Source organism: Castor canadensis, chromosome 14, assembly GCF_047511655.1.
Source record: "Castor canadensis chromosome 14, mCasCan1.hap1v2, whole genome shotgun sequence".
NCBI lineage: Eukaryota > Metazoa > Chordata > Mammalia > Rodentia > Castoridae > Castor > Castor canadensis.
The window spans coordinates 19,053,727-19,067,355 of record NC_133399.1 but is presented as its reverse complement, the minus strand read 5'-3'; the positions used below and the strand labels follow the sequence as shown (position 1 = coordinate 19,067,355).

Genomic DNA, 13,629 nt, shown 5'->3' with positions numbered 1-13,629 from the left:
ATTAAATAATTCCTAAGAATAAGTCCTATTTGATAAATGGGAATTTCCAAGTATTACTGACTCAAACGGAAAAGTGATGAGAAAACTGGGAAGTGATAAATTGGAGATGATTTGATGTCATAGAGAGTTGATACATAATGAAGGGGATTGTGTGTTTGTATTTGTAAAGAAGCTAGAACCAGAAACTCCAGAAAAAAAATAAAATCAGCAAGCTCTACTTCCACAATCTGATCAACCTATCCAAGTCTGGCCCTGAGGCTTTGAGTCCTGCAATCATAGCCACTTATTCAGTCTCAGCACAATTGATACTTTTATAATTTCTGTCCAAAAAGTCTTTTCAGAGCTCTCTTTACTTCCTTATTCCTCAGGCTGTAGATGAGGGGGTTCAACATGGGAGTCACCACAGTGTACATCACTGATGCTCTTGCACCTGAGTATGAGTTTTTGCTTGTGGCAGAACTAAGGTAAACACCTAAGCTTGGACAGTAAAATAAGGAGACAACTGAAAGATGAGACGCACAAGTTGAAAATGCCTTATACTTCCCTTGAGCTGAGGAAATTGCATTAATGGAGGAAAATATCTTAAAATAAGAATAAAGGATGCCAGCAAAGGGACCACTACCCAGTAGCAAAGTTGCAACATACATCACCACATCATTAACATAGGTGTCTGAACAGGCATGGTGGACTACCTGATTAAGTTCACAGAAAAAGTGTGGGATTTCCAAGTGAGCACAGAAGGACAGTCGCAGCACCATTAAGCCTTGTAACAGGGAGTTCTGGATACTAGCCATCCAGGACACCTGAACCAGCAACACACAGAGCCCAGGATTCATGATGACCTTGTAATGCAGGGGATGACAGATGGCCACAAAGCGATCATAGGCCATCATAGTCAGCAGAAAGATGTCTAATGTTATAAAGAGTATAAAGAAAATCATTTCTGTGATGCAGCCTTCGTAGGTGATGGTCTTGTTCTGTGTCTGGATATTCACCAGCATTTTTGGGACTATGGTGGTTGTTAAACAGATGTCTGCAAAAGACAGATTGGAGAGGAAGAAGTACATTGGCATGTGCAAGTGGAAATCTGAGATTGTGGCCAGGATGATAAGCAGATTCCCAAGTACAGTGATCAGGTACATGGCCAGGAACAATCCAAAGAGAATTGGCTGCAATTGGGGATCCTCTGAAATTCCCAGAAGCAGAAATGCTATTTGTGTCTTGTTCTCTGGACCCATGTGGTTAATGTGCCTAAGAAAATTAAAAAGATAAAAAATGGCCTGACACCATTATACACTAATATACTGCCATGAACATTTTACACTCAAAGTGTGAATGTGTTGTTTTGCATATGAATCTGCTTCCCTCTAGAAATTCCCTTTACCATCTCTGATTTGGAATTCCAGACTAAACTTTTTTTCCAAGAAAAAAAAGTATCCAAAAATTTTAAACACTTTTTGATTGTATTTGAGGAATGTAACCTAGATATGACCATGTTGCCGGCACTGTGGAAAACAATGATTGACCTGTATAAGGTGCAAATATTCTTAAAAATAATTAGGGAGAAATAATAAAAGGAAATAAAACCAAATATAATCAGATAAAGAAGTTGTTACTTCACTTTTAGCCAATTTAGGAACTTTGAAGGAAATGGGATATATAAAAGAGAAAACACATGGAAAATGACTCTTAATTGTGCACTAGGCAACATCAGCAGATTAGTGACTCTTAAAGATACAACCCGGGAAGACAAGGAAGGGGCACAGTGCCAGAGAATAAAGAGTCTAATTGATGCTATAATTTCAAGACATGGAGTTTCTGTCTGTCCAGATAGACTGAAATTCATCCCATATTTATTCTTAACTTTTCCATATGTTCTGGCTTCACTATGTGTAACATTCTGGAATATTTTGAGCACAGGTGCACTTTCTCATAAAACTATTCTTACTCTCAAACACACACACACACACACACACACACAAATACACAAAGCAGTTGAAAATATGCTGCATATGGTGGTCTCCTGGGAACATGTTAATGCCACATTTTTCTAACACACAGTTTCACTGAAAAAACCAGAAAAGTATCTGGGCAAGCTGTGTGAATCAAATTTGTTTTTCCAAAGAGATGTAAGACCCAGAAATTCCATGGTGTGTATTTCCCATACTCATTTAACCTTGAGACTAGCTTTTACTCTGACCATTTTCTACCATTGGTTCAAAGAAATACAACAACTGGGTTGGGGAAGTGGGATAAGGAAGGCACAAGGGTCTATCTCCTCCACTATGAAAAGGTACAAAAAGAAAGAAGTCTGATTAGTAAGAAAAGGGAGTAGGGGAGAGAGAGAGAGAAAGAGAGAGAGAGAGAGAGAGATGTAGACACAGAGAGTGTGAAAATGAATTCAGGTAGTACCAGAGAATTCATAAGGAAAAGAAGGAGCTGGTTGCATTAGAAATATAATCATATTACATTGGTAAATAGCAAAAAAATCAGAAAAAAATCTTAACCAAATTTCTCAAAAATCAAAAGTAACACCATTTGGGTACTGTAGCAGAGAATTAACTTACGAAAATCAGACTAGCTCACAGGAAAAAACCATAAATTTTCAAAATTCACAAAATTTAACATAAATGTTTAGAATACTTATTTCTTAAATTGTTGAGAATTTATTAGGTTTAGGTTTATTGTATATTGACATTTTATTATTATATATGTACATATCTATGGGAACCACATTATGTTACAATACACTTATACACTTTTAGTGATAAAATAAGGGTGATTTGCATATGTAGTACTGATATGCTTATCATTTGTTGTGCTGGCTGAGTATATTCAAAATACTACCTTCTAGCTATTTTCAAATACACATTACATTATTTTTAAGTATAGTCACTCTACTGTGATATAGACACCAAAATATATTTATCCTATTAATTGTAACTTTTTCTCCATTGATCAGTCTATTCCCATTCTTGCTTTCCCTTCCTTGGTCTCTGGTTACCAATATTCTACACTCTGTGTCTGTGAGATAATATTTTTAGATAAAACCAAAAAAACTATTGCTAGTTCTCATTTGGGTGAATCAGCCACACACAGATAACCAAAAATCTAAGGTCTTTTATGAATAATGGCAGAAGAGGGAGATCCCTGCCCTATTTCCTTCTGTGGCGTTTTTCTTTGTTATTACAGTGATTTCAGGTTTCAGTTGTTTGGATAAATCCAATGGGCATACTTCAGTCTTGCTTGTGGTTTCAACCAACATGCAAGGGTTTCTCAAAACAAATTCTAGAAGTTCTGCACACACTCTGACAATTCCTCCCTTTCACACTGAAGAGATTCCTGTCTGTGACTGCATTCTGAGGACATTGCATCACACATTTTCTACGTTGTGGTGAGTCTCATCATCATGATTCAAGATCCTAATGAGCAGAATCTTTAACACTTTGTTCACATTTCTATATTCCTAATCATATTTAAATGTATACATAATAAAATAAAATTCAAGCAAAATAGAAATGCTAAAATACAATACATGAAATTGAATGATTTCAAAATATTTCTTTTAGACTTAATTAAATAGGACATCAAGAAACTGAAAGAAGTGAAAGAAGATATTTAACACAAATAATTTAATCTGTCATCATGGATTAATATTTAAATTGGCACACCTAGACATAAAAGAATATAATGAAAATGTTTCTTAAATTTTGTGTCACATATCTGATGACTAGCTACTGTTTGTTAAGTGAATCCAGAATTATAGTTAAGTGTACACTGACATTTAACACATGGTAAGTTTGTATTTAACTCAGTTGGAGAAGATTGAATTTTAAAGAAAATGCTGTTATCAATTGCTGTGTATTTAAAGAACACGCAGTAGACTCCAACCTTGTATATTCCAAGAACATCAGAAAAAATAAAGACCTTAACATGAAAGTAAGCAATGTGTTTTAGATTAACATAAGGAAAACTATAAATAAAGTTATAGATGGACAAATCACTTGAATAAGCCAAAAATCTCAGACTTAATATAGACATGTTACATTAAATAATTTAAATTTTAAGGACAAAAATAAAGTAAGGAAAACACTAAACTAGAACCATCCTCTGAAATGCTGATCGCTGTGGGATATGGGTATAGGAGAATAATAAGAAAACAAAAATGATGATGCTCTATATCAGTATAACAAACATTTAACCTTCCGTGGGTAACTCACTGCTTTTCGTTTCTACCGAATTGAACACAAAGGTTCTTAGACACAGGTTCTACTGACACTGAACTCTCTTTAAGCCTTACAGTCCCTTTTCTAACTAGGCTTTCACTGTCATCACTTCACTGTCAACAGTGATCCTCTTTGTGAAGTTCAATGATAACTTCTCTTCCCAGCATGGTAAATAAACATCAATGAATTAATCAAACAAGCAGGCAAACAGCCAGTCATCTCTTAGTTCTGGGCCAAGCTGCATTTATTCTTCCATGAACTTAGGTAAATTATGTTGTCTTCCATCTCTTAGATGCATCCCTGCAACACCTGTGGGGATCTTGGACTCACCTGGATGGGTTTTCTGCGTGGAGGTTCTGTACTTGGAAGTACAGATTCCTCAGTTGCTGACAATGGAAATTGAAACTAGGATAACAGACAGGAATGCAGGAATTCCTCAAGCATCACACCAAACACATGATGACTCTAAAGTAAACTACCATTCTCCATCTAGACCAAGGATCACACAGGCAAAATACAATGTCAGCTGCTCTGTGTGTCTGCTAAAGAGACACACTTCTCTCTTGTTATTCTAGTTTTGAGAACATCATTTTTCCATGAGATCTTATTCTAAAGACCACAACTTTTTTTCTGGTTCTTTGTTCCCAAGACACAAGGTTAAATGTCAGTTGAATTGATCTTTATGATGCAATCTATATGAAGTCTTCTTCCATCTAGAGAGCTAATCACCTGATACCAAAAACTCACTTAAAGTGTTTTCCAAAATCTAAGACTGATGTAACTAGCTTGACGTGGTCCCTTGACTTTGAAAAGCCTTGAGTAGTATTGGAAGCACAGTCCCTAATATCTCCAAATAATTTTACTAAGTTTTCTTCAGCAAGGGGATGATCTGTGATCCCTTGATATGAAACAATAAATGCTACAATACTTCTTAGTTTTTCAAAAATAATTAGCTGTGCATTTGTAAATAAAATGATATTTCAGCTAGATCTATTCAGATAATTTCATGTACTAATCCATGAAATTAAGAACTGATAAGAATTCTCTTCCTACATTTGTACAAAATCTTATGTGTTGTGATTGGAACTTTGTGAGCTTCATTCTAAATTAGCACAAAGGGGTCTCAGAATGGTTAAAGGATCAGTCCCTTTGGACACTTGGGGTATGAAGATATCAACCTGTGAATTTTAATGGAAGTAGAAATATACAGTTTATAACAGAATGGAAATATTACCATGAGGACATGGGCTATGAGCTTGGAACCTAGCAGGTGTTCAGTAGATTTCTGTTGACTTAAGTGGTATGATAGTGTAATGCCATTTAATGGAACCTGGGTGACCAAAGCTAGAATTGATGAGGGGACTACTGAGTCCTGTTCACTAGCCCCTTTAATGAAGTATACATTGCTTTTTATAAACTCCTTTTACACAGAGAGCATTTGGTCAGAAAAAGCATGCCAAGTATTATGTGTCAAGGTTACATTAGCACAGGGAAGCACAGTTAAAATTAACTCTTTGTTATTTTTCCTTTAAAATGGGAACAGAGAAGCAGGAGAAGCACATGGTCAACATAACTTTCTTATTTACATCTGAAGAACACGAACCCATCTGGGAACCTTGCATACTGTTTTTCTGGATGTCTGGCTTTCTCACAAGGCCAGATACCAATTCACACAGGCACAGTCTGATCTGAGACCTTTGCCCCAGTTCCTTGGAGCTTTCTCACAAGGCCAGGTACCAACTCACACAGGCAAGGTCCCATTGCTATCTCCAACATGATAGGAAAAAATGTTTTGATTGATGATGGGAAATGATGGTAAAATGCATCAGGCTGGTGGATTAGAGAGAATATGGAGTTATTGAAAAATGCATAAGTTGTTCAAATGTGGAAAAGAGTAGAGGCAGCAAATATGGAAGCTTTGTAGGTCAGAGATATGGAATGATCCAACAACGTTAGGAATGGTCATGACCATGGTAATTGTTTTGCTTGATTTGAAGCACTGAGTGGCCATATTGTGAGAGGCTTATTTGGCTAGAAAATGAGGACAGTACCTAGTCCTGAAAATGACTTTCATCCAACAACCAGCAAAATGATGGGACTTAATTTAGAATAATGCAAATATTGAATTCTGCATAAGATGTAAATGTGTCTGGAAGAGGCTCCTGAGCTCCAGATGTGATCTCAGCCTAACCTATGGTTTAATTTTGCCCTTGGGACACTCAGAGCAGTTAATCCAACCAAATCATGCCTGAAATTCTGTAAGAAGAGAAGCCTAAGAAATGGGTGCCGTTTTCAGACAATTAACGGCAATGTTTTCACACCAAGTGTAAACTAACTGCATTTTCCATGTTTCCAAATTTTAGGTATATTTTTATTTTTATTTACTTATATATTGTGTGGTACCAGGAATTGAACTTAAGGCCTACTGCTTGGTAGGCAAGCACTGTACCAATTGCACCATGTACCCAGTCTTTTTGCTTTTAATTTATTATTCAACAGAGTCTGTCATTATATTTGCCCTAGATGACCTCAGATGGCAATCCTCCTATGTCTGCTTTATGACTAGCAGGACAACAGATGTGCACCACCAAACATCAATAGATTTTGAGAGAGTATCCCATTAACTTTCTCCATGCTGTCATTGAGTGAAAATCTCCCTATTCTTTACTCCTGAGTAATGGGGATTATAGTTGTGCTACGCCATTACCTATGTTACCTATTTTCTTTTAAATGAATATATAAATTTGCATATCTGATAGATCTACATTTATACATTGTGTTTCCTTTTTTATGGTGAAGGGAGGAGGTATAACATAACAATTGATATAAAAATTACATTTCTTTATTAAATTTCCATCTGTACTATTACCTTGGTAAGTTTTTCCATAGCAGACAGGAATAACATGTTGGAATAACATTTTTATTGTTCTCAGTAGTTGATTATCCTCCTTTTTTGCATAGATTTTAAAAACAAACATTGGCACCAAATGCTGCATAAGTAAGCACTCACAACATGTCTAAAATGATATAAAGAAACCACCTGTTATCAGCCTGATTCCAGGCTTTTGTGATTATTTGTGACACAACCTACATAGGTGCTGACCTTGCTCTCTGTATGTATATTCAACAGCATATTTGGGACAGAGGTAGAAGTGATGCAGGTGACCACAAAGGACAGGTTGGAAAGGAAAATGTACATGGGTTTGTGCAGTTGGGAGTCAGAGATGGTGGCAGGTTCCCAAGCACAGTGAGCAGGTAGTACATAGGAACAGTCCAAAGAGTAGACAGGCTGCATTCTAGGGTCCTCTGACATTCCCAGAAGTAAAGACTCTGATATTTGTGTGTTGTTCTCTGAATCTGTGTGGATGATGTGTCTAACAAAATGAAAAAGACAAAAAAGGCATGACACAATTATCCAACACTAACCTGAGGGACCTACTGTCATGTATCTTCTACACTCAAGCTGTGATTACCTAGATTTTTATAAAAATATTTTCCCCTTTAGAGGACCTCCTTACCATATCTTATTTGGAATTCCTTTCAGTTTGTGTTATTCCAAAATTCCTGTTCAGTCTGTCATGTATCCCAAATTTTTAAGCACTAATTTTTCACAAATTTGAGAAATATAACCCAAACATTATCAAGTTTGAGACACTGTAGAATAAATGATTGATCTCTGCAAGATGCAAATGTTCTTAAATCCAATGAGGGATAAATAAGAAAAATGAAAGCAAATACAATTAAATAAAGAATTTATTGTTCAACATGTTACAAGATTTACGAACGTTGAAGGATAATATGAGATATGAAAGAGAAAGTACATAGCAAATGATATCCTTAACTAGTGATTTAGGTAAGACCAGCAGATTAGTGACTCTTGAAAAGACAATCCAGGAGGACAAGGGGGGGGTGCAGAATCACCTGCAGAAGTCTGTGACATGTAGGAGGAACAGCCATGCAAAGGTTCTGCAGAAGATACTTTATTCCAAAGTTCAACGTCAAGAGGTAACCACTGTGCCTAGGAGAATAAACAAGTGACAAGGTGATGAGAGATGGTGTCAGAGAATAAAGACACTCATTGCTGCTGGAATTTCAAGACATGAGATGTCTGTCTGTACATGTGACACTGTACTTTCATTTTAAACTGGCTGCCAAGGAGCACTGTGGATTGAAATGCATCCCCTGTTTATTCCTCCACTTGCTTTGCATTTTGGCCTGAGTACTCTGTGTGATAATTTGCAGTGTATTGAGCCCATGTCTACTTTCTCTTAAACCAACCAACACACACACACACACACACACACACACATATACACACAAATCTTGAAAACATGCCACATACAGTGGTCTTTTGGGACCATGTTGTGTTGATCCTCTGTTCTTCTCATACACAGTCTCTCTGTTAAAAACAATTCCAATCAAGCTGTGGGATCAAACTTGTTTCTCCAAAAAGATGCAGAATTTCACCAGAAATTCAATGTTGTAAATTTCTTTTACCCATTTAACCCTGAGGCTAGATTTTACAATGATCATTTTCCTCCCTTGGTTCAAAGAAATAACAAAAATTGAGTTAGGGTTCTTGCTATGTTTATAGACCTTATCTATCATATGCAAGATCCCAGGGTCTATCTCCACCACTGGAAAAACTTACAGAAAAGAATTGTAGTGAAAAGAGAGATGACAGAGAAAGAGAGGTACAGAGACAAAAAGAGCAAACACTGTTTTTCTGATTAAATACAAAGTGCTGGGATACGTGCTCTACTGACACTGAACCCACTTGAAATCTGTCAGTACTCTTCTACCAGGGCTTCCATTTCCATGACTTCACTGTCAGTAATCACCCCACATTGCTGACTTTTATATTTGTTTCCCTTTCTACCCTGGTAAATAAACATATCACTGAATTAAATATGCAAGCAAAGAGACACTGCCATATCTCTTCTCTGCATCAGGCTGTATTGGCTCTCCTGTGACCTTAGATAAATGATTTAGTTTTCCATCTCTCAGAATCTGTCTTAAAGTCCTTGAGGAGATCTCAGACTCAATGGATTTTCTTAATATAGGGTTTCTGCAGGGAAGGTCAATGGAAATTGAAGCTAGGTTCACAGACAGGACAGCACAAATTCCTTAAGCATCAGTCCAAACAAAATTGGACTCCATCTAAACTACCATGCTACATCTAAACAAGGTTCACACAGGCAGAAGACTGTGGTGGAGGAGGTATTTACATCCATATGTGTCTGCTCATGTTACTCCAGTCTTGCAAACATTGTTTGCCATGGAACATGACTCTGCAGAATGCATTCTTTCTGATTCCCTGTTCCCAGGACAAGAGGTTAACTGTCAGGTGAATCAGTCTTTATTATGTAATTTCTATGAAGTCTTCTTACATCTGGAGGTCTAATTTTCTGACACCAAGCACTCAAAGTGTTCTCCAAAAGCTAATACTGATGAAACAATCTTGACTAGGTCCCTTGGCTATGCCAATCTTAACTACTGTTGGGAACACAATCCCTAAATCAAAAAGTATATTAAGTCATCTTCAACAAGGAGTGATCTTTCATTCCTTGACATAAGAGAGTAAGTATTTCAATACTTCGTACTTTTCCCAAAAAAATTAGTTGGACATTTTTAAGTAGCTTGAAAATTCAGCAAGACTTATTCAGATCATTTCATGTACTAATCCCTAAAATTAGGAACTAACAAGAACTCTGATTTGTTTGTATAAAATTCCATGTTTTCTAGTTGGTATTTTTGTGAACTTCATCCTAAATTCACATGAAGGAGGTTCATCATAGTTAATCAATCATTTCAGTCAGGCCCATTGGATGTTAGGATCCCAGCATATGAATTTTAGAAGACATGGAAATATTCAGTCCACAACAGAATGGAAATACATGAGGGCTGGGCAACAAACTTGAAGCCTAGAAGGTGTACAGTACATGTTTGTTGACTTAGTGAATATATAAGTAATTTGGCAGGAAAAATGGATACATGATAATGGGAATTGGTGATATCCTAGCTCAGGTCTGGTGGATGAGTGAGAATATGGAGTTATAGGAAAATTCGTGTTAACATAAGGTTTTGAAATAAGAGTGAAGGACAAAACTTATGGAAGCTTAATGGGTCAGAGATATGTTATGTTCCAACAGTGATACATAAAATTTGTGAAGATCATGATTGTTTTGAGCACTAAGCTGCCATGTTGTCAGAGGTCCATATGGTTAGAAACAGGATAGTTCCCAACACTGAAAGTGATCCTTGACCAACACACAGCAAGAGAGTTGGTCTTCATTTAGACAAATGAAAATACTGAATTTTGTCCATGACCTGAGTATATCTAGAGGATACCCCTTCCCTGAGCTTCAAATGAGAACTCAGCCTGACCAATAGTTTGATGTTGTCCTTGTGAGACCCAGATTAGATGAACCAGCCAATTCATGCCTTGATTTCAAACCTAAGAATTTGAAGCAAACAAATGGTATGTTTTTCAGGCAGTTTGCTATAATTTGCTTCACAAGAAGAGAAATGAATTTGCATGTTCAATCTATGACATTATTAGGTCTTCATTGTGTTTTTTGGCCCCCAGCCCCTCAGGCCCCGCTGGGCCCCAGCTAAGCATGGGACCACCAGATCTCTGCCCTGCTGGGAACCTCATCTCTTGGGCCCCACCAGGCCTTAGCTAAGCATGGGACCACCGGATCCACACCCCACCAGGCCCCTCTACTCCTAGGTCCCTGCCAGGCACCAGCTCCATGGGAGACTGCCAGATCCCTGTCCCACCTAGCCTCCCATCCCTCAGCCCCACTAGGCCCCAGCTCTGCAGGCTTGCCTAATAGCCACTCCACCAGGCCCCTACATGGCAGACCAACACAGTAGGGCTCCAAACCAGCCTAAGAGACATGAACAGACAGGATTGGATGCTAAAGGAGTAACATCACAACAGTTAAGACTATAATTCCACTGTTCCAGAATCAGTGATTTTTAAAAAATTATTTTATTTATTTATTTTTTTGCCTTTTTTAAGCATTCGCTGTCTGGTTTGCTGTTTGATCATCCACAATCTCTCCAATTTTTTCTCTTTTTTTTTAGTATTAATATTGTAACTCAGCTAATACTAAATTACACATAGTCCAGAGACAGAAATGCTACCTAGTGGAAATATGGGAAGATGAAAAGGAGGTGGAAACCATTCTTCCCCTAAAAATAAATTAGTATAGGATTCAGAGAGAAATGAAGAAAACAGACACCAGATCCAGACTCCAACAACACAAAGATAAACTATACCAAGGAACCCAATGAAGCCCATAAGAACAACCTGAGAGAAGAAATCCTACAAGTAATTAATGAGAATTTCATAGTGATGTTACTAGACATGGTCAACTAAAACATACAGGAGGCATTCAAGAAATTCCAAGACAACAAAAATAAAGAATATGAGAAACAAAAAAAAACCAAATAAATGAAACCGCAGGGGCCCTAAATAAACAAAATACTGAATCAGAGAACACCATAAACAGAGACATAAATGAATTAATGACGAAAATTGACATTAGTAAAGAGGAAGTGACCCACAATATGAAAAACCTCAGAAAAAAGAATGAAAAAGAAATACAAAACAAAACCTAAGGCCATTCTAGAAGAATAGAACAAACAGAAAACAGAATCTCAACTTGAAGATGAAATCGGAATTAAAGGAAAAACTAAAGAACCATTAGTCAAACAACTCAAGACTTGTGAAAAGAATATGAAAAAATTCACTGACTCCATCAAAAGACCAAACCTGAGAATCATAGGCATTGAAGAAGGAGAAGAGGTACAAGCAAAAGGAATGCATAATATATTCAACAAAATAATAACAGAAAAATTTCAAATCTAGAGAAAACTATGCCCATTCAGGTACAGGAAGCCTCCAGAATAACAAACAAACTTGACCAAAATAGAACTACCCCATGACATATTATCATTAAAACAACAAGAATAGAGACTAGAGAAAGAATTTTGAAGGCTGTAAGAGAGAAAAAAACAAATAACATACAAAGGTAAATCCATCAAAACACAGCATATTTTTCAATGGAAACCTTAAAAGCAAGAAGAACATGGAGTGAGGTCTTCTGGGCACTGAATTAAAATAACTTCAATACTAGGATACTCTACCCAGCAAAACTATCATTCAAAAAAATAGAGCAATAAAAGTTTTCCATGATCAACAGAAACTAAAACAATGTATGACCACCAAGCCACCACTATAAATGATTCTTTAAGGAAATTTGCACATGGAAAGTGAAAGCAAACAAAACCATGAAAGGGCAGGCAATATCAAACCAAAGGAGAAGAGGCAAGAAAGTAGAGAGTAGCACTGATTCAGCTGCACATAATCAAACCTTTAAACAACAAAGACAATTAAATGACAGAGATCACCTCATACCTATCAATACTAACATCAAATGTTAATGGACTTAATTCCCCCATCAAAAGACACTGTTTGGCAAACTTGATTAAAAAGGAAGAGCCAACAATCTGCTGCCTACAGGAGACCCACCTCATCAAAAGAAATAAGCATGGCTGAGAGTGAAATGCTTGAAGAAGTTATACCAAGCCAATGGCTTCTAAAAACAGGCAGGGGTAGCAATACTTATCTTGGACAAAGTAGACTTCAAACTTACATTGATCAAATTAGATAAAGAAGGACACTCCATACTAATAAAAGGGGAAATACAACAAAAGGAAATGACAATTATAAACCTATATGCACCCAACGTCAATGCACCCAATTTTATCAAACATACTCTGAAGAACCTAAAAACATATATAAACTCCAACACAGTGGTAGTGGGAGACCTTAATACCCCCCTATCTGCAATAGATAGGTCATCCAAACAAGAAATCTATAAAGAATCCTAGAAATAGTCACACCATAGATCAAATGGACCTAGCTGATGTCTACAGAATATTTCATCCAACTTCTGCACAATATGCCTTCTTCTCAGCAGCCCATGGAACCTTTTCCAAAATTAATCATATCTTATGGGACAAAGCAAGCCTCAGCAAATACAAGAAAATAGAAATAATTCCATGCATGCTATCTGACCACAATGCATTAAAACAAGAAATCAACAAGAAAAACAGCAGCAAAAAGCATGCAAACAATTTGAAATTGAACAACACATTGTTCAATGATCAGTCAGTCATTGATAAAATAAAAGAGGAAATTAAAAGTTTCCTGGAAGTTAATGAAAATGAAAACACGACCTACCAGGACCTATGGGACATAACAAAGGCTGTCTTAAGAGGAACATTTATAGCCATGAGTGCATGTATTAAAAGGATAGAAAGATCTCAAATTAATGATCTAATACAGTAGCTAAAACTCCTAGAAAAACAAGAACAAGCAAATTCCAAA

At 36.7% G+C, this 13,629-nt stretch overlaps 1 protein-coding gene across 1 annotated transcript; it reads right to left on the bottom strand.

The window, feature by feature from the left end:
• Positions 1–311: 311 nt before the first annotated feature.
• LOC109676077 (olfactory receptor 7A10-like) lies at positions 312–1,238 on the bottom strand. The gene has a single exon (XM_020152594.2). It carries the CDS (start codon positions 1,236–1,238, stop codon positions 312–314), a length of 927 nt encoding a protein of 308 aa, XP_020008183.1.
• Between the last annotated feature and the right edge of the window lie 12,391 nt (positions 1,239–13,629).